This window comes from Callorhinchus milii, unplaced genomic scaffold (assembly GCF_018977255.1).
Source record: "Callorhinchus milii isolate IMCB2004 unplaced genomic scaffold, IMCB_Cmil_1.0 Scaffold2, whole genome shotgun sequence".
In the NCBI taxonomy this organism is placed as follows: Eukaryota; Metazoa; Chordata; class Chondrichthyes; order Chimaeriformes; family Callorhinchidae; genus Callorhinchus; species Callorhinchus milii.
Window position 1 is genome coordinate 4,729,229 of NW_024704743.1, and position 22,432 is coordinate 4,751,660.

The following is a 22,432-nucleotide window of genomic DNA, read 5'->3' on the forward strand; positions in this document are numbered from 1 at the left end:
TCAACGTCTGGCTGTGATGAATAACTCCTCGTGTTCATTGACCATTAAATAGCCATGTAGCTAGAAAGAAGCTCAATTGAAATGAATCCTGTGGTTCTGTCGGTGTGATAAACAGCAGTTAGAATCACTTGGAATCGGAATCTTTCCATAAATCAGCAAAAGCAAAAGCACACGCGCACACGTTCCGATTCCACCCGGTACGTCTCAGGAACTCTATCAATTCTGTACAGCTGCATAAAATCCGTGAAAGATACTGTACAATTTTACATTGGCGCAGAGCCCTTTTCACCTCAGGAGGAATGACCCAAGGCGCTTAGGGATGTCCCAAGGCGCTCCTCCCTTTCACGGAGGGTAAACCGATACCCGCAGAGCAATAGCCGAGGCGGGTGGAGAGGGCAAAATGACCGAAGGCACGGAGAAAGAGACAGGTCTTCACACAGACCTTGAGAGAGGTCAGGGAGGGCATGAATCGGAAGGATTCTGGGATGCAGTTCCAGAGAATGGTGCTGTTGAGACTGAAAGCCTGACCTCTCGCTGATGGTGGGGCAGGATGGGCAGGAGACGTGAAGTAGTCTGGTGCCCACTGAGCAAAGGGAGCCAGGTCGGTACTAAGATTGCTTCTAACAACATCTTAGGATATCGTAGTAAAAGTATATGAAATGATTTTCTTTTGAAAAAAAGATTACAGGAAAGCCTTGTTGTGAATGGGTCCTTTGTCCATTTCTGCTACACTCCAGACATCTTCTGTTTTCTCAACTGATACCTCTTTACAGTACAATGCAATTTGCTGTACACATTTGGCTACCGTGTTTCGCACCCCCCCCCCCAAATTACACCGTCAATCCATTTTACAATATATTCTGTGAAAAGCTTTGAGTCATCTCATCAATGTGATCAAGTGCTAAATCAGATGCAAGGATTATTATTATTGCTGTTATAATTTACGTTTATACAGTACCGTTCACGTCAGGCAGACATCACTTGTATACAGTTGATTGGTTTCACAACTAGGAACCTGGGTTTCTCTTTCAGAAACAATGAAATCAATGGGAATTCATTTGACTGAACAATATGTAAACAGATCTTAAAAGTTGTCTTGCTTTAAAGTACAAGAGCAACTTGCATTGATATAGTGCCCTTCATGTAGAATAATGTCTTGGAATGCTGACAATGGTAATAAATTAACTAAACACTTAAAAGCACATTCATAGGAATAGCTATATTTTGTAACTACTGTATTGACAATTTATAAGTGTGCTATTTTGCTAATGGATTTACTCACCATTTACCATTGATAATCAGCTTAGACGGCTGTATTTACTTGTATTAACAAGTCCTATGCAATAGTAATAAAAATCATAAAATATTTCCATGTAAAATTTGACTCTAAAGTGCTACAAAATGCATGGTATAAAGTGTCAAACTGGCTGTTCATTGCCATCATTAATAAATCCCTTTTCATTCACTGTTAATTACATAATTAAGGGGACATATAATTTCCTGTGTACGCATGCACATAACACAGCTGTGTTTACACATGGTTTACACGTAGCGCATAATAAACCTCTGTGGTTTATAGCAGGACTCACTTCGAGATCAAATCCTAGTCCTAACAACTAGTAATTCGGGTTATCCCCAATGGGAAGGAGGGTAAATGGAATCCACTGCAATGCTAATTAAGTAGTGCATTGAATTGCACCATGGAAATATTTATGGCTGGAACGCCCTTGCTATTAACATTCAGAGAGGCAAGGCATTGATTGGGGATGGGGAAAGATTCCAGGAGTGAGCCATTCGAAACAGTATGATGTTTTTGGGGAAGATCAGAAAGACAGCCCATACTTTGCCCAGCAGGTGACTACGCATCGCAATGATCAGTGAATTCCCCCCTCAAGGCACGAAATAACTTGTTGCCAACTGCTTCAAAAGAGTGTGATTTGCGTGGGTGAAACAAAAGCCTGCTGCCTTCCTGAATGACAATGCCGCAGAACAGCTATCAGCTTCCAACGTCACATCACATCACGCTGAAACCATTAAAGGCTGTTGCACCAAGAATTCTAGGCGATGGTGTTCAGTAAGAAAATAAACGGTAGAAATGTAAATTAGACAGTGTTAGTCTACAGAACATGACAGAGCAAAGGGAATTGAGGTTTCTGGCGGATGGATTACTGAAACAGTTATTTTTATGGTCAAACTTTTATTGAGCAGTTTCGATCAGTGCATTCCACATTCTTATGGTTTGGGGATTTACCTTAATAATATTAGGTCTAATTTTGAGTGTATGTGCTCTAGCCCTGACTCCCCTACTCAGACCTACTCTAATAATTCACCTTTATTATTGTGAATGCCTGAATCGGATCATCTCTTAACCTCCCGGGCTTTAAGGAGATAGAATCCAAGATTCTTTTGAAACTTTTGATCCCTAAATCCCTTCATCTCAGGAATTATGTTGGTGAAACATTTCCGGATTTACTCCATCAAGACTCCAGATGAGGTCTCAGAACTTGTGTTTTAAAATCTCCGTTCAAGGGCACTTTTAGTTTCCGTTATAGAAAGTTGAGGCAGTAGTTTGAGCTTCTAGTCATACCGTCCGGTGCTTAATTGAGAGTACAGTTATTGTTCTCTGATGCTCCTTCCTGCACTTTGATGGTGGGGTGTGGGGAGGAACAGCTATTATCTGTTCTGACTATATCAAATGTACTACTAAATTGATCCCTATATCTTTCCTATGGCCATGAATTCCATTGGCGTGTTAGCCTGGCTCAGTTAGTTGCACTAACGCCTCTTGAGTCAGAAAGTTGTGGGTTCACCTTCAGGACTTTGATTCACATGGTCTTGGCTGATGCACCATTGCAGCTCTGGGGGAAAGCTGCATTGTCAGAGGTGCCGTCCTTCAGCTGAGACGTGAAACCGAGGTCCCATCTACCTGTTCAGGTGGATGTTATAAAGGTCCCGTGGGTTTCTTACTGGCCGACAATCCCCAGTTTGAAATGGGTCATTTACTTCATGGCTCGTTGTGGGACATTGCAGTGCCCCAATTAGTTGCTGAGGTCGCTCACAAATTACACAGACACTGCACGCAGAAACATAGAAATCTACAGGGCAGTAGGAGGCCATTCGGCCCATCGGCCCATCGAGTCCTCAGTTCACAGAGCAAGGAAATCAATTGACCCTACCCACCCCCCCGCCTTATGCCCATATCCCTTCAAGCCCCTCTCTACTTCCCTCTTGAAAGTCACAATGAACTCCATCCCTACTAACCTGCTCGAGCTCTCCTATCGCTGTTCTTATGGCTATATTATAACTGTGTCCCTTAGTCACTGACTCTCCTGACAATGGAAATAACTTCTCCCTTTTCACCCTGTGAAAACCCCCTCATAATTTTTTTGCAGCTCAACCTTCTGTGCTCTAATGAAAACAGACTCAGCTTCTTTAATATTTCCTCATAACTGTAGCCCTTCATCCCCGGAATAATCCCTGTAAACCTCCTCTGCGCCCCCTTCAAAGCTTTAACTTAAATCCCTCCTGAAGTGAGGTGCAGTACTCCACTTGCGGCCTAACCTACAATACGTACAAGATTAGCATTATTGCTTGACTTTACGCCCTGTGTATAAAACCGAGTGTGCTATCAGCTGCCTCTACAGCATTTGCCAGTTGCGATGCCACTTTGAATGACTTGTGTACCCGCCCTCCCAAATTCCTTTCCCCTCGGATCCGTGCAAAATGCTGCCATTCAATTATATTCCCTTGATTTTCTACTAAAATGAATCGCCTCACATTTCGCTTCATTAAAATTCATTTGTACTGATCAGCCCATTGCGCTAATCTGTTTAAATCCTCCTGCAGTCTTTTTCCATCCTCATTGCTATTCCTCATACCTCCCAGCTTAGTATCATTTGCAATGATTGGCATCATCCCTATGAAGAGCTTTGCGACCTCCTGACGTGAAAGGTGCTATATCAAATATAGGGATTATTATTGTTATTGTTAGTCTGGGTCTTTTGCCAATACTTCAGCAATGTAACATATACCGGAGTGATTAAGCTAAATACATTGGAGGGGGTGAGCTTTGCTGAGCAATGGGCTTTCTATCCCAACTCCTCTTATGTCTTGAACGTAGCCAGTGTCTGTTCTGTTCACTGGCATCTTGGAGTCCGGTAACATATTGGTTCGAGCCCTCGCCTCGCAAGCGAGAAGACCCGGGTTCGATTCCTGGGCAGGGCTAAACCTTGGCAAGTTTCTTTACTCCACACGTCTCGGTTTGCCAAGCAGTAAGTAGGAACCCAGTTGTTAGTCAATTGGCGGATCGCTTTCCGGGAGTAATAATCCCTTCAAACATAATAATAATTTGGTCACTCAATCTATGACTGTTTGTGGGACACCGATGTGTGCAATTGACTGCTGCATTATTATTATCCCTCCAAACGTAATTAGTTAAAATGTAATTAAACTAGAGTAGCTCCTGACTCACAGTGAGAGAGCTCTCCACTTTTTTTCGACTGTTTATCCAAAGTTCCTAGAAAAATGATATTACATTGGCATTACCGAGACTAATAATCCCTTCAAAAAACAAATAAATAATAATAATTTGGTCACTCAATGCATGACCGTTTATTGGACACAATTGGTTGCTGCGTTTCACCCACAAAATATACAGTCAATTCACTTTATAGTATATTCTGTGAAGCGCTTTGGGACGTCCTCCCGACGTGAAAAGCGCTATATCAAATGCAAGGATTATTATTATTATTCTTTGAAGAGCCCTTTGAGACGTCTTAATGATGTGATAAGGAGCGATATCAAAGGCAAGGAATATTATTATTATTAGGGCCTGAATGACTGCCTTCTGTGCTGTACATTTCTATGGTTCAATTGCATTGGTTTAGAGAACAACCCAGAGAGACAGACAATCATTGCTGTGGTGAATAAAAAAAGCTTTGAGATTGCCCTGTGACAGGTTGGATAACCCAAGTGACATCACATATGGGTTGGGGTTATTCTCACATACCAGTCTCCGTCCTGCTGCTGCGAGGAGCTGAACGGCAGAAACTGCACCACAAAGCTGGCACTGGCTACCAAGTCAAGGCAGACACCAGGAAGTATTTCTTTACCCAGTTGATAATGAATGTCTGGAACAGGAAGAGTGATTGGGGCCTGGGGTTCTCAACTCATTTAAAACAAAAACAGCTTGATGCTATGGTGGGAAGATGGTAGGGTGGGTGTCTGTCATGGATGAGATCAAACAGGTCGAAGGGCCTCCTTCATCCAAACCAATCTTGTGAAGACTGTTATTGGTGTAGCCTGCCTGTCTTTTTAACCGCAGACAGCAGATGGCTTGGGGTGATCACTGGAGGTTAAAGAGCAAAAAAGGACAAATTGTTAGGGTGTCCCAGTCTCTGTACTGCAAAAAAACAAGACCATAAGAGACCGCGAATGTGAACACCATCACTTCTCCCAACACCATCTCTGTGTTTTGTCACTAGTACAAGACGTGTAAAGACGGCAGCGTGCTTGGCGTGACGGTGACAAGAATTGCACTCCTGACCCACTGTCAGGCACTGACCCAGGCCTGCGCGTACACAGAAGGTAAGAGTTGCTTTCTCTTCCTCCCTTTCACAGAGAGTAAAACGACACCCGCAGAGCAATAGGCAGCATAGGCAGCGAGTGGTCGGTCCCTTTAAGACAGGTGCGTCCTCCGAACTAGTGTCAAATATGGCCACCGTCCCCTTCCCCCCCCCCCCCCCCTCACTGTGCAGACAGCCCACCCGCTCCCCATCCGCAGAGTAACGCTGCCTCTGATGCCTGAAAATCTCATGGTGTTAGCCGTGGATCTTTAAAATAAGATTGAATCGCGCAGAATTTAGGAAAATTGTTAACTGCAGTCTTAAGCCTATTACTGCATAAACAAGAAGTCTGAATATATGGCAATCTCGTTATAAAGCATCTGGCTGGATCCTGTTCCATGCGAGGCGGCAAAAATGATCTCCTTTCAAGTCATTGTATAGTCCTGTAGCTCAGTGGTTAGCGCACTCGCCTCGCAAGCGAGAGATCTGGGTTCGATTCTCAGCAGGGCGAAACATTGGGCAAGTTTCCTTACTCCACACGCCGCTGTTTACCCAGCAGTGAGTAGGTACCCGGTTGTTAGTCGATTGGCGGATCGCTTTTCCGGGGGTAATAATTCCTTAAGAAAAAAAAATTGGTCAGTTCAATCCACGACTGTTGGCAGGACGCTGCTGTGCGCGATTGGCTGCCGCGTTTCGCCCACAAAATATACAGTCAATTCGCTTTACAGTAAATTCTGTGAACTGCTTTGAGACGTCTCGAAGACGTGGTAAGGCGCTGTATCAAATGCAAGGATTATTATTATATATCAGGTCACTGCTGACATCACTTGTTTGTGTGTTGCAGGAAGTGCTGCAATGTCAGCCTGGGCATAAGGGAGCCCTCACTAAACCCTCGTACGTTCTCAGGAGTTGCCCCATACTTAGTGATGTTTGATTACCTTTTCATAGAATCATAGAATTATACAGCACAAGAAGGAGGCCATTCGGCCCATCCTGTCTGTGCCGGCTCTTTGAAAAGAGCTATCCAAATCAATCCCACTCCCCCGCTCTCTCCCCACAACCCTACAAGCTTGTCCTCCCCTAAAAATGATCTACTTTCCCTCCTAAGTGTTGTTATCGAATCGGTCCTTCATAAATCCTGCGGCAGAATTTTTTTTAAAAGACTACTACATCAGCAAAACAATAAGGATAGGAATTGGGCAAGTCTTACGTTGTGGACAAAATGATAATACGGTAAAAATTCACCTAAGTCTGCTCCGTATAAATGGTATAATCACCTTAGTCGCACATCTACCCAAGTGCTGTTCAAGAGTTTATATTCCATGCAAGTTTGACGTAACTCATACTTTTCATAAGTCATATTAAATGTATGGTCCCAACTGACTTATGCAAGGTTTACTTATGTGTGTAATACTGCTTCTGCTCACCCGGTTACCCTCCATGAAGTCCCTACTTCCTTTCTCCCCTCACCCCCTTATCCTCTTTGTTTGTTCCTTTTTGAGCTCTGTTTCTCTCTGTGTCAGGATTTTCAAGCCTCAGTTTAGCTTTAGCATCACTGATCTCTGTTACAAGTAACATTTGATAGGGAAGATGAGTGGAAAGAGCCACAGAAGGGAAAGCCCATGGTTGAATTTGTTGATCAGCAAGGAGACTGCTGATAGCTGTTCAGGCAGCTCGCTTTCTGATCTAATGCTCTTCTGAGTTGAGTGTGATTGAATTGGAAAATAGCTCGCCAGGATATTACTCACTGAAATGACTCGTAGGTGGAAAGCGTTGAAGTTATTGTGTAAAATAACTTGTGGTTGCAATCTTCAAAGTGTGATGGCATTCCAGAGTAATATAGATCAGTGATAAATAATGGCTATATCAACTGTGTAATCTCTAGGTCTTCGTCAAAATAGCCCCTTCTTAAAAGCAATTTGCGATGTCAGTACCTTGTGTGCTGTGGTTACACGCTTAGATTTCCTGGAACCTCTTTGAATTGACTACAAATCAGTAATGAACGTAGGAAATCCAAGCAACACGCTCCCGCAGGAATCGTCGTGATCTCTATTGAACGTATGTGAAATGTTCAATGTTCAAATCCTCTGGAGTCCCGTAGCTCAGTGATTAGAGCACTCGCCTCGCAAGCGAGCGACCTGGTTTCAATTCCCGACAGGGCGAAACCTTGGGCAAGTTTCCTTACTCCTTTTGCCCGATAATAATTCCTCAAGAAAAAACAAGAAATAATAATAATAATTTGGTCACTCAATCCATGACTGTTTGTGGGACATTGCTGTGCGCAATTGGCTGCCGCGTTTCGCCCACAAATATGCAGTCAATTCACTTTACAGTATAACCTATGAAGCGCTTTGAGACGTCTAGAAGATGCGAAAACCTCTATATGAAATGCAAGGATTATTATTATTATTATAAAAGCCTCACCGCTCGGTCTGAATGCCATTTGTAGGTGATCATTCATTCATTTATTCATGCTTACAATGTTCAACAGTACAGTGCTTAATTCAGACCCTCTTGATTCAATGATGCTTCTCAGCCTCCGCTGTTTCCGAACTGAGCGAAATATTAAGTAGCTCAGTTGCTGCAGCGTTTCAAGAAGAACGATTCCTCGAGACCACAGAGAATGATACATACGGCACAGCCTTAGGCAATTTTGCAGGTGTTTATGTTCTATTTGAGCTCCAACCCCTCCTAATTCACCTCACACATACCCACTCCCCATTCCTTTCGTCGTCGTGTATGCGAGGAGCCAATGTGCTGTAAAAGGAATGCTCTGTAAATGAAACTGGTCATATGGTCCTTGTGACTTCTAAATACATGTTGTAAATCTGGTGGTTGGCTTCCCATGAGTGACCATGAGTATATTAAAAATCCACACACTCACTAAATTAGACTGCCCACCCACCCCAAAAAAAAATCCTCAAGTAAATGTTAGCCACTCGCAAGAGTCCTGTAGCTCAGTGGTTAGACGACTCACCTCACAAGCGAGAGACCTGGGTTTGATTCCCGGCAGGGCAAAACCTTGGGTAAATTTCCTTACTCCACACACCTCTGTTTATCCTTTTAAACAAAAAACAATAATGAAATTGGTCACTTCAACCCACGACTGTTTGTGGGACGCTGCTGTGCTGCTGCGTTTCGCCCACAAATATACAGTCAATTCACTTTACAGTCTATTTTGTGAAGCGCATTGAGACGCCTCGAAGACGTGAAAAGCGTTATATAAAATGCAAGGATTATTATTATTATTTATTGTCTATCACTTCAAACATGCTGTAGTCTACAATAATAATAATAACTGTGTATTTTGTAGGCAAACACGGCAGCCAGTTTGCACACAGCAGTGTCTCACAGATAGCCAGAACGACCAGGTTCATCTGGGGATTGTTGACCAGGACACCAAGAGAAGCTCCCACCTCTTGCTTCACATGGCCACAGGGTCTTTATTGAACAGGGAGACAGGACGTCTCACCTGAAGGACAGCAGTGAAGTGTCAGCTTAGACTATGAGATCAAGATCCCAACTTGTGGCTTGAACCCACAACCTTCTGATGAGAGACAACCTTCTGATGTTACGCCAGGCTGACATTCAGGCTGTTTCCAAGCCAGAGGGAAAAAATCTGAATGGTTGCTGTCTCTGTTCATTGTCCAGTTGAATAGCTGCTGCTCTCTTTCCCTTAACGCACTGTTCAAAGACAACTTGGATAAGGTATTGGAGAATTAATAGCCTTAGGATGAGCCACTGCCTTCAGCAGCGATGGGGTAGAGAAAACATTGAAAGGCAATACAAGCGGAAACAGTCTTAAGAAGCAATATTTGACAGTGGTACAAACATGGCTTCCTTCTGTGCAGAACGTTTCTATATTCTGGTAGAGGTAAAATTTATAGGAATGTTACCTGCTAGTTGTCTGAGTCTATTCTCTCTTTTTTTTTGTCTGTTTCAAACAGCGGAAACCATTGTGAATGTATTGGATTTTAAGAAAGATGTCGGCTTGTGGCACGGTATTCTTACGGTAAGTCTTGCTTTATACTAACAGCAATCAATGTCACCGATCTGTGTGAAGCACTGTGTATGGTTTAATTTCATAAATGACCTCTATCAGCAGTTTGTGGGGTTTCATTGCCACCCAGAGTATTGTTCTTTAAAGAGAAATAATAATAATAAAAATACTTATTTGTTTCGCCCATAAAATACACAGTCAATTCACTTTATTCTGTGAAGCCCTTTGAGATGTCTCAACGACGTGATGAAGTGTTATGTCGAACGCAAGGATTATTATTATTATTCCCTCTGGATTCTAGGTTTGCTTTGTTTGGGTGGCATTTTAGAGCATCTAAAATCTGGCAAACTGTTGATTTAGAGCTTAATTTAGGTATTCATCCTGTGCCAGGTGAGATTACGCCAACTCTCTTCTCACCAGACTTCCCATCTCTTCCCATCACGAGCTACGGACCATCTGCAGCTAGTATTGTCCTCTCCTTCACTAGGCTGATCGCTCCTTTCCGATCATCCCCAATCTCACCCGACTCAACTGGCTCCCCAAACCCCAGAGGATTGAGTTCAAGATCCTCTCCCTCACTTTTGAAGCCTTCCATGGTCTTGTCCCACCCTACATCTGTTATCTTTCTTAATCCCCACCAACCCACCCGCTCCCTCAATCATGGATGAAAGTAGATTGAAATCCTGGGCAGATTGAGGCCCGATGCCACAATAATAATCCTTGCGTTTAGCACAACGCTTTTCACCTCAGGAGGATTTTCACATCCCAAAAGGGGCTTTACAGGAGGAGACTACATATACTGCGTAAAAGAATATGATGAAAGAGCGAGGTTATGGGGTTAAAACATCCGCCAAGTTCTAATAAACCGATGGAACAGGCTCGATGGACTGATTAGCCTCCTCCTTTTTCTTGTATATTCCTATTGAAGCACTTTATGTATTCGATAACACGATAGGGAGACGATTGATGATCTGGATTTGTGAGCCAAAGCTGTGACGTGTTTTGGCAGGCGACTGTTTTTGATCGGCAGCAGCTGGCAAGGATGGCATCAATCACTCCCACTGTGGCCAGCTAACACTCCCTTACTTCCTTAACAATTTGATGGTGGTGATGATCTGTAAAGTTTTTAGAGCATCTGTTACTCGCTGTCATAATATTTCTTAGCAAGCTGAAATAGAACGATGTGTTTGGCATGTTTGGAAGCAAAATATAGTGTCTTTTTCCGAGTCAAGGTAACGTTTCACCCAGTTGTTTTATTTGTCCCTCTCAGAGTGTTATGAATATGATGCACGTCATCAGTATCCCGTATTCCTTAATGAAAGTGAACCCCCTCTCTTGGATACAAAAAGTCTATGCATATAAGGGTAAGTAGAGAGACGTCTCAAAGCACTTTGCATTGCTGGCTGGACATCCGAGCCCGGTGCTGGGGTGGGGTGGGGGGGAGGGAAAGGGCGAGGGGGAAGCTGAAGAGAGTAGGGAGGAGAAAGATTACTGAAAGCGTGGGCAAGAGGTAAGTCTTGAGATGGGCTTTGAAAGAGTGTGCATGTGTGTGTGGGGTGGGGGTGGAGGATTGAGTGGGGGAGCGGAGGCAAGTCGAAGAGATTGTGGGATAGAGTTGCAGAGATCAGAATGGTTGAAAGCTCGCCCACCGATGGTCGGGGAAATGAAGGTGGAAAAAAAACTACTGTTCGCAAAGGATACGTGATGCTGAGTGATATTGTTCTGTTTCCATTGAATGAATTTGCGCAATCCTTTTGTCTTAGGTCGTTGAAGAAAATTGCAGTGCAGAAAGGATGTTAAAAGGTGTAGTTATTGTTTACGTTTGTTCAGGGCTAACAATGTATTCAATTCTGTTTACATCCAGCGAAAGTGGCGTGTGTGAAGTCTAGAGACATGCACTGGGCATTGGTGGCTCACAGAGACCAGCGGGACATTAATCTCACTTCCCTGCGGATGTTAATTGTGGCAGACGGGGCCAACCCTTGTGAGTAACCACCTGCTGTAATGACCTGCCTTGAGCAAAATTAAATGAACGCTTTCAGGTGTTAGACCATGGGAAAGTATAATATGTGAACACATACAGTATATAGTTTGGGACATGACATGTGCAAGCGACTGCCAGGATGGTGGAAGGTGAACTGGAGGGACCTTGGTCTTCTTTTGTCTTGCAAATTCGTATAAAAGGCCTTTGGACCATCAAACCTCACTCCTTACTGTAAGCACATGAAATCTTACCTACTGATTCCATCTCATTCACTTGATCTTCTGGTGGGTCATATCTACATGGGTATTACTGATAACCCCCCCCCCCCGATTCAGAATATTCATCTATCCTCACGTTGTCACTGTTCAGTGTTAGCCTCCTCCGCAACAGACAAGCGAGAATTAGGAAATTAACAGTGTCGGCATCCTTTCGACAACAACTTGTACTTGTTGCAACAGGGGGATGTGTTTCGCAGCACTCAACGCTGATGTAGATTGGCAACGAGCAGGAGGGTAACTCTAGGCATCGTCGAAGAAGAAAGTCTTGAGGTGTGATCTGAAGGCATTTTTTTGGAGGTCAGCCGGGTGTCCGACACATGCGGAATCTCATCACCGTGCGTAAGAGTATCCAAACCAAACTGAGAATTCCATGCATCCCACTTATCCATGGAAATATCTATGGAATTTCCATCTGTAGGTAGGATACATGGAACCCTCAATCTTCAGATCACTTTCCTCTTCGATTCTGGCCTACAGTCACATCCACCTTCTCCTCTGCTTGGCGTCAATCTACCCCAGTGTTGAGTGCTATGCAACGCTACCCTGAGGGCACAATATAGACGCAAGTTGCTGTTGTAAGGATACTGGTGCTGTTAATTTCCTCATCGCACGTCCCACAAAATTACCTTCCAAACCGTTTTCTCTGCATCCAAAGAAAGTGACACAAAGAATTGTGGGCATCCATTGAGAAAGAGGCACTCTTAATTTTTGTCTCCCAAATGAAAATAAGTATTGCAATCGGTTGTCTTTTTTTTGTTTCTGGTCTATTAGGGTCTATTTCTTCCTGTGATGCATTCCTTAATGTCTTCCAAAGCAAAGGATTGCGTCCTGAAGTCATCTGTCCTTGTGCCAGCTCACCAGAGGCTCTCACGGTAGCTATCCGCAGGTATGAAATTCAGATGTTGATCAACATAGTAGTAATAGCTATACCAAACTGTCTGCTCCCTCCACTCAGCAGCCTCTGACCTCCTCCATTTCCCCCGCCCTGCCCGCCCGCCCCACCATAGACGGTCAGGCCTTCAGCCTTTCTGCCCTCACCCTTTGGAACTCCATCCCACAGATTCTTGGTCTCAAAGTCTCACTTGCTTTGTTCAAGGCCGTCTCAAGACCCTCATCTTCGAACACGCCTTCGGTCAGCCTCCTACCCTTACCCTCCCTGTCCTCCAGCCTTCCTGATCCCAACCCCCAACTCGAGGGCAAATACTTTACCGTCCAGGTCCTTGGGACATCCTCCCTATGTGAAAGACGCTATGCACATGTAATTTGTCTTTTTTAAGTTTCCCAGGGCACATTTCACCTATCCTCGATTTCCTTCTCGAGGTCTTTTGTAGCTGGGCAATTGTCAATGTGGACACGCTCATTGTAGGAAGTTGAGATTTTTGCTTTTGTTTTTAATCACTTCCGTGGCTGAGTTTCTAAACTCCTGCAGGGTACGGACAAGCCAAAGGGTGCATTGCTCTGGTGCGATGCACCATTGCAATAAGTCTATTATTGCGTGAACACAGCAAAGAAAAGTGCTAGTGGTATATTGAACCTGGCAGCCTGGCCTCAAAGGGACATAATTTATGGAAATGATGAAAAATATGACCTGCTCTGCATTGTAAGTTCTATGCAAACCAACATGCCCGCTCCTTCTAGAACACAAAGGAGTTTCTCCCGGTATCCTGGCCTACAATCCCCCTCCCCCAAGCAAAATTGATCATTCTCTTCATGATTGTTTGTGGGACTTAGGGTCACATTGGCTGCAGCCCACAAAACACACCTTACAGTATAGCCTGTGAAGCGCTTTGAGACGTCCTCCCCATGTGAACATTGCCACATCAAATGCAAGCGGCAGTGTTATTTTCCAAGGTGAGCTTCGAGAATGTGAGCAACTAGTCAAGTAGCCGTAAAAGAACGTTCATCTTAGCACAGGCGGAATTCACAGGGTAAGACAACAACAGCTTGCATTTTTATAGCGCCCTTCACGCAGGATAGAGTCTGGGAGTGCTTAAGGTATACTAATTTGCGCTGAACACTCTCTGGGGTCAGGTGCGTCCTTTCCAGGGAGAGAGCGCGCACATTCCATTCCAAACGTGGGGGGGTGGAGTTTTCACGTAGCTGGCACACACATGTGGAATCTCAATCTGTGTTAGGGTACTCTCTAAAGCACGGTGATAGAGTTTCCGTATACGTCAGGCAACCGGCTAGGCCCTGAAGTAAAAGGCTTCAATGAAACTGCGTTCAAAGATTTGCAATTTTCTTCCTGAAATCTAAACGTCTTGTTTTATTTTAGGCCAACCGATGATACCAACCAACCTCCGGGGCGAGGTGTCCTCTCAATGCACGGTCTGAGTTACGGGGTAATAAGAGTGGATTCGGAAGAGAAGCTGTCTGTTTTAACTGTACAGGATGTTGGCATGGTAATGCCAGGAGGTACGGAACGATTGAATCAATAAAAAATATTTTTCGCTTCGATTTCTAATAATAATAATAATAATCCTCACATTTGAGATAGCGCCTATCACGTCACGATGATATCTTAAAGCGCTTCGCAAGATATGCTGTAAAATGTGGTGGCTGTTTGTTTTATGGGCAAACAAACGATGTGCGATATTGTGGCCAAATTATATAAAAACTGCATTTGAGTTGTACTTTTAAGATGGCTGTCCTTTCCAAATACTGCAGTGACATAATGATATTAACAGTCAATAAATAATCCTTGCATTTGGTACAGTGATTTATCACATTGTCGAGACTTCTCAGGAGTTCACAGACTGTGCATAGGCGAACATGGCTGCCAATTTGTGCTCAAAGGATGTCCCACAAACAGCTAAGACGTGAATGACCAGGACACAGAGAAAACATTTACCGAATAGTAATAATTGTAACATAGGAATAATCTGAAGTATGTGTCCTGAGTGAATAATCTAAAGGGTAAGGGGAAAGCCAGGTAAATGGGGCTGAACGGATTGCTCTTTCAAAGAGACAGCAAAGGCGTGATGGGCCAAATAGCCTTCTTCTGTGCCGTACATTTCTATGTTTCGAAGTTTAGAAGTCTTTACAACTCACGTACAGGCTGCATCCAATTTAGCAGTAGGTTCTCAAGTGTCCCCTTCTCTCGTGTTGCAAGGATTATATCAAATGCAAATGTAAGGATTATTCTTATTATTATTATTTGCATTAGACTCCTGTTCGTAGGCGCATCCAATACAATGTACTGTATAACTGAGCTGGGGGTGGGAGGGAGCCAAGGTCGTTGGAGAGGGGAAAGATAAATAAAAGCATGGACAAAGGGCGCTATGTAAATGCAGTTGGCTGTTGTTGTCATTAAGCTTGAAGTTTACATCGAAAGTTGCTTACTTCAGGAGAGGCTGAATAAAATAATAAATAAGATGATAAACAACGATAATATAATTCTAAAATAATTTCACCCCATTATGCAGTGTTAGCAGGACTATTAGTTTGAACTGTGATGCGACAGTCTTTGCAAACGCCATGCAAAATATTGACCACATTTGCTTGATAACTTGCGGAGTTCTGTAGTGTATCGATTAGAGAACTCGCCTCGCAAGCAAAGGGGACCTGGGTTCAAATCCCGGCCGGGGCAAAAACTTAGGCAAATTTCCTTACTCCGCACGCCTCTGTTCACCGGGTTGTTAGTCAATTGGCAGATCGTTTTCCGGGGGTAATAATCCCTCCAAAAAAATAAATAAGTAAAAAATAATTTGGTCACTCCATCAACGACTGTTTGTGGGACGCTGCTGTGCGCAATTGGCTGCCAAGTTTTGCCCACAAAATACGCAGTCAATTCAATTTACAATATATTCTGTGAAGCGCTTTGAGACGTCTCAACGACGTGATAAGGCGTTATATGAAATGCAAAGGAATATGATTATTATTATAATAATTTAAGGGGGTGAAAAACACTCCATGTGATGATTGCCATCAATCCAAACACCGATTTTTTTAAAATAATTAAAAATTAAAAATTTTAATTTAAAATTTAACATATAAATTTGTTAACTTCAACTCCCCCCCCCGCACAACTCCCCCACACCCCTCCCAATGCCCACCCCCCACAAACACATACCGGAAACCGAATCCAAACAAAGATGACCTGTCACTTGTCACTTTGCCAGACCTATCCCTTAATGCTGTGGAGCATAGCCGGTGAGTGATGTGGTTCAGAGAGAGCCAGATTCGCAGGCCCGATAGAATTTGTGGTCGGTAGACCAGAAAAAAACGAACAGCCGGCTGTGGAATACCAGAATGATTTCGCTATGCACGGTCTGAACAAAATTCGCGCCCAACCAGATCTAAAATCAAACGCGTAGATTTTGTGAAAAGTTGCGAAAGGTTCTGTGAAAGTCAACGTCGCGGCGGTGAGGGTTACAAGCGGATTTTTTCACTTGGATTTGCCGGGAAGGCGCTTTGGAACATCCTCCCGACCTGAAAGGCGCTCTATAAATGTAAGGCTGTTGTTGTTGTTGTTGTCATCCGTGTGTGCTGTGCTGTGGTTAATGTGTACTGGATGCTCTATGCTATTCTAAACGAGTGCGATGAGGGATCGTTAATTCTTATTATCCCTGATTTCATCCTGCAGTTGAGTTACAGTAAAGTGTCGTTTCGGTCTCGTGTTGAGAAGTTAATCGGCAACGTGCAAATGAGTACCTTTTTGCCGGAGGATAGGGCAGGTCAGCCCATTTGAATGTTTCCAGCTCAATCCCTGCCGGAGTACAAAGGCCAATATATTCTTGCCGCTACATTATATACTTACAGACTGCTAAACGGAATTACTCTTCTGAGGACAAAACTGGCCTTTTGTTGCGTCGAAGAATGATGCCGATTTCACCTCTGCCTAAGAACATCAGGAGCACATTGTGAGGCATTTGGTTCACAAAATATTACAGTCGATTCACTTCACAGTATATTCTAGCGAAGCGCTTTGCACACAGCCACGTCCCACAAACAACCGTGTGGAGTGAATGACCAATTGTACTTAGGGGATTGTTGTCCAGGACGTGATGAGACACCGATTCTCTTCTGCTTACACCCTGCTTCCCTTCCCCCTGCCTTCGCTCAGCGTGCTCAGGTATTCTGCACGACCCTCATCCCTCCGGTCCGCAATCGGTGACCACCACTCCGAAATTCTCACCGCCTCCCTCCAGTAATTGAGCATAGCTCTGGAATATTACTCCCCATTTACATTCTGTGCTGTTCAGCTCGGAGCAGTTGTTTTTCACAGATGACTCATTCTTGTCCCCAGTAGGAGAGGAGCTGTCGTTTGCCATAGAGAATTTTGTTCATCTCTGTCAATCTTTATTCTCATAACCTTCAGCGATGCGTGGAACCAAATATTTATTCAGCTCTTATTTGGAAGGTATTAATAAGCTTAGCAACGCTGGGATGTGTGCAATGTGTCCATTGCACCGTGAGTTTCAACATGCCTTCTAATTTCTGGTTTCACTTGAATAATAACAATAATTTACATTTAATAATAATAATAATAATAATAATCCTTGCAATTTGATATTGCGCCTTTTCAAGTCGTTGAGACATCTCAAGAAGCTTTCTCGGAAAATATACCGGAAAGTGAATTGACTCTATACTTTGTGGCCGAAATGCCAACAGAGCCTTTGATGTCAGGAGGATGTCTTGAAGAGCGTGATACAGCTTCCTGGGAACCGAAGCTGGGAAAAGCCAAAGAACGAGTCAAATAATGTTCCTCCATTACTATTGTCCGTGGTCCTTAATTTTTAAAGCTGTGGGTCAGGGCCCTTGTTGACCTTGATGCTTCCAATGAGATCCAGTTCAGTATTTTTAGTATTTCTTGCTGTCCTAGAGTCTGAAACATCGAGTCAGCCACTGTTACTATTCTTGGGATTTTCTGACGTTTCAATGACGTTTCGAAGCAAGAGTGCCAAGGCTCGCTTAATCATATTCTAAGTATGTCCCTCCCACAGTGAATCATGCAGCATTACAATAACCTACGTTGACATGGAATGAAATGCCTTTCGATGGATCCAAGGACGTGATTAGTCTTGCTGGCAGTGAGACCAGTTTTGCGATGTTGTACTGCTAAGGGATAAGGCCCTCGGTTAGTTGACAAATCAAAGGTCTGTTAGCGGTCATACATTTATTGCGCGCTCGTTCTTCACCTTTCCCCGCGCCAATCTTCATTGGCTTCAATTTATTCACATTTAATGCCTCCTTTATAACACTCGGAGCTCGGTCTCGCAGTCTTGGTTTCAAAGAGGTTCCAGTCAATTATATTTCACTGTTCACTTTATTTTATATAAAATTTGGCTTTACCCAAGCATTTGCCCTTGATATATTCCTACTCTTTACTGTGTCCAATGACAGGATGAATGAAACTCTGAGCCAGTGTTTGAGTGACATTTCACTCGAGTGTCTCAAAGGTGTAATCTTCTAACAGATTCATAAAATGCCATCGGACAGAAGAAGACCTTTCTGCCCTAACGTGGCTGTATTGACTCTCTAAACTTTTGATTTATTCCCACTCCCTTACCTTTCCCTCTTCCCCTCCCCATCTTTCCATTCATTTCTTTATCAAGTATTTGTCCAACTCCCTTTTGAAGGTTCAACGACCATTTCTGTTGGTAGTCCAACAAACATCAGTCGCATGGCTTCTTAAAAAGACCAGCGGAATACTGGTTTCCAAACTAAGACCGAATTTATGAATTGTCCAAAATTTTGCATGATCTCAAATTTTAAGGCAAAGATCTTGAGGCTAAAACTGGAAGACGTTTTTGTATCATTTTTGACTTGAAAGTAAAATAAACCTTGATCACCATGATTTAAATGTTCCGAGACACTACCCATGCGAAGGGTGCCATATAAATGCAAGTTTTAATGTATTCAATCATCTTAATTTACTCAATCATCTTACTTTTGTTCTACGGGTGAGATGTTAAACCCGTCTGCCTGTTCAGGTGGACTTTAAAGATCCCATGGCGCTACTCAAAAAGAGAAAGGAGTTTCTCCCGGGTGTCATGGCTAACAATCCCCCAAATAAAGTTGGTCATTCACTCCGGCCATTGCTGTGCACAAATTGGCCGTATTAGCCCACAAACACACAGTCACTGCGCTTTATAGTGCATCCTTGAATCGCTTTGGGACGTCCTCCCTACAATAATAATAATAATCCTTGCATTTGATATAGCGCTTTTCACGTTGGGAGGACATCCCAAAGCGTTTCACAGAACACACTGTAAAGTGAATTGACTGTATGTTTGTGGGCGAACGCGGCAGCCAATTGCGCACAGCAATGTCCCACAAACAGTCGTAGATTGAAAATGACCAATTTATTATTGTTTTTGGTTTTGGAGGGATTATTATTAGGCTCTGTGTGGAGTAAGGAAACTTGCCCGAGGTTTCGCCCTCTGTCTGGGATTGAACTCGGGTCTCTCGCTTGCAAAGCGAGTGTTCTAACCACTGAGCTACAGGAAAGGAGCGTGATGGTTCTCACCCCTTTACGTAACCGGCGAAGTTTAGTAACGCAGAGTGTACTAGGTGGCCTCTGTTTTCAAACAAAAACAGAAGTGGCTGGGGACACTCAGCATCTATGGAGAAAGGAAACTCAGTCAACGTTTCGGGTCCACGACCTGTTCCCAGCGACTTCTGTTTTTGTTTCAGATTTCCAGATTCTGCAGTATTTTGGGTTTCATCTCTGTTTTCAGTCTGGAAGTGCAAATCCCTACTCTAGTGGAACTTCACTACTTAGAGTAACATGATGACACATATTCTCAGTTGACTTACCGCCCACTGGATCGAGATGCTTTCCCCAGTGTCTTATCGCACTACCAGGCACTGAGTCCAGCAACTACCTGTTTGGTGTATTTCCCTACCTCCCTCCTTGAGAACTTTGTAACAGAGACTCGAAGAGACTACTGAGAAAATACAACAGAGTTTGATTAGCCCTACGCAATCCTATGTCTTACTGACTCCAACCGATAATAAAACTGTAAAAAAAACTAGTAGCACTTAACTAATGTTTGTAAAAAAAATTAAAAAAAACGATCTCGACTCGGAGGTAGTCCCACTCAAGTCAGACATGTGCCTCGATGGTGACCAAAAGCTAGTGACCCCAAGTTGTCAGCCCCCCCACCCCCACCCCCCTTCTTTTAAGGGAACCCTAACCCTCGTCTTCAATGTATCAGCTGTTTTTCCCACTCTCAGTATCTCATGGTCTCTCCCACGAAATGGTTCAACTTATTCAGATTTTATGTCACCAAAGATGACCCCAAAGTTATTTTAAATCAAAGTGGTTTGTCATATTTAAAGCGCAAACCTTCTTAAAGGGACAGGCATCTCCAATGTGAACTATGAACATACCAATAATAATCGATCGGTCACTCAATCCACGACTGTTTGTGGGACGCTGCTGTGCGCCATTGGCTGCTGTGTTTCGCCCACAAAATATGCAGTCAATTCACTCTACTGTAGATTCAGTGAAGCGGTTTGAGACGTCTCGAAGGCGTGATAAGACGCAATATCAAATGCAAGGATTATTATAATTTACAGAACTTATTTTTATATATAAATATAGGCTAAAGGGTGTACAAAAACAGGGTGACCGTGACAGGAGCTGTGTCAAATGTATTATTAGTGTATTACTGCTGTTGGCGCGAGATTGTTGTCTAAAATTCGCTAGTGGGTTTGCACAAGCTCAAAAGATACTCAGCGGGGTCGAAAGAGTGAGTCAGCTTTGCCTCCGACCCAAAAATACATTCGATCTAAATAGTGGTGGGTCCATGGTATAACCCTCATATAACACACAGTGTCGAGGATCATATTGGTATATTGGCTAAGAGCCACCAGAAGGGTTTCCTGGGAAAAACACGTCGGAGATGTTTTTGCCAGAGGCCACACAGTGGTGGTGCTGGTGGAGCCCTTCCGTTATGTGAAATGCTTTTTGAGGCATAACGAATCTAGTCCCTGCAAACCTGCTGCCTTATACAAACGTAAGCATTGTTTCAATTCCAGCCAGGCCCAGCATCTCACTCTCTCTCCGTTGACGTGTCCATGTTCTTTGTTGCACGGACAAACAACTTTTGTTGAGTTAAGGTAATCACGTGGCTTCTTTCCCTGCAGGTGTGATGTGCGTCGTGAGACCAGAAGGACTCCCTCTGCTTTGTAGAACTGACGAAATAGGCGAGCTGTGCGTGTGCTCCATCGCTGCGGGCACGTCCTACTACGGTCTATCAGGGATGACGAAAAACACATTCGAGGTAAGAAGCGTTGGAGGCGAGACGTTCACAGTTAATCACCGGAGGGAGGGCTGGCATTCTGCCTGGTTCATTTTAAGAACTGCACGAAACTGGCTCGAACGGACATTGGGAAAATCTGATATTACGGTGAGACCAGACCCGCCTCTGTGTAGAAAAGCACACACTTGAGGATGAACCCACAAAGACGGACTGTAGCTTGAAAGTGCTTAATGTTATCGTTTGGTGTTAAACAAAATAAATCATCCATGTTTCAGCATCTCTCCGGGCTTGTGATTAGCTCAATTAAACACAGGTGTTAGACAACGGAATGGAGAATCAAGCAGGCCAGTCTCGTTTGCCAGCCGTTTGTCCCCTTCGAGTCCCGTCTGAAGACCTTCCTCTTTGACCCTGCTTTCGGCCACCCTCCCACCCTCCCTGTCCTCCTCCCGTTCTGACCCGAACTCCCAGCTCGGGTCCAAAACCCCTGATTGTCCAGCGCCCTGGGACGTCTTTCCGATGGGAAGGACGCGATGCAAGTGTGACTTGTTGTTGATGTTGTTGTCGTAACCGAAGATCAAGTTGTTAAAGACCAATGTTCCTGCTAATTTATAACTTTTGATAAGTATTTTGAATGCTCCTGCGGGTGCATGAATAGTATTATTTCCTTCAGATGAGACATTAAAACCGAGGTCCCATCTGCCTGTTCAGGTGGACGTTAAAGATCGCACGGCACTATTCGAAAAGAGAAGGGAGTTTCTCCCCGTATCCTGGCCAACAATCCCCCGAATAAAAATTGGTCTATAGTTTCATGGCTCTTCGTTGGGACATTGCTGTACGCAATTGTCCTGCCACATTTGCCTACAAATACAAAGCCCTCTAAGACATAAGCTCTCTGAGATGCTGCCCCATGTGAAGGGTACCAACTTAAATGCAAGTTATAATAACAATAATCCTTGCATTTGGTATGGCACCTTATCACGTCTTCGAGACGTCTCAAAGCGTTTCACAGAATAAACTGTAAAGGGAATTGACTGTGTCTTTTGCGGGCGAAACGCGGCAGCCAATTGCGCACAGCAGCGTCCCCGCAAACAGTCGTGGATTGAGTTGAGAAAAAACTATTACCCACGGAAAAGCGATTTGTCAATCGACTAATAACCAGCTTCCTACTTACTGCTAGGTAAACAGAGGCGAGTGGAGTAAGGAAACTTGCTCAACGTTTCGCCCTGCCCGGGAATCGAACCCAAGTCCTCTCACTTGCGAGGCGAGTGCTCTAACCACTACAGGGCTCCACAAGTTGTTGTTGTTGTTGTCGTCATCCTATACCAAATGGCGATAAGGTGCTATATCAAATGCAAGGATCATTATCATTAATTTCTGTCTCGTGTGTCTTTTTC

At 43.8% G+C, this 22,432-nt stretch overlaps 1 protein-coding gene across 2 annotated transcripts in view; it reads left to right on the forward strand.

Annotated features, from left to right (window-relative positions):
* Positions 1 to 22,432, forward strand: part of LOC103183612 (disco-interacting protein 2 homolog C) — a 341,341-nt gene that overhangs the window by 255,269 nt on the left and 63,640 nt on the right. For both annotated transcript variants that reach the window (XM_042332092.1, XM_042332093.1), the window contains 7 exons: positions 5,484 to 5,586; positions 9,512 to 9,576; positions 10,835 to 10,928; positions 11,429 to 11,548; positions 12,598 to 12,712; positions 14,102 to 14,241; positions 20,923 to 21,059. In XM_042332092.1, the coding sequence (XP_042188026.1) occupies positions 5,484 to 5,586; positions 9,512 to 9,576; positions 10,835 to 10,928; positions 11,429 to 11,548; positions 12,598 to 12,712; positions 14,102 to 14,241; positions 20,923 to 21,059 (774 nt within the window). The remainder of the gene's footprint in view (positions 1 to 5,483; positions 5,587 to 9,511; positions 9,577 to 10,834; positions 10,929 to 11,428; positions 11,549 to 12,597; positions 12,713 to 14,101; positions 14,242 to 20,922; positions 21,060 to 22,432) is intronic.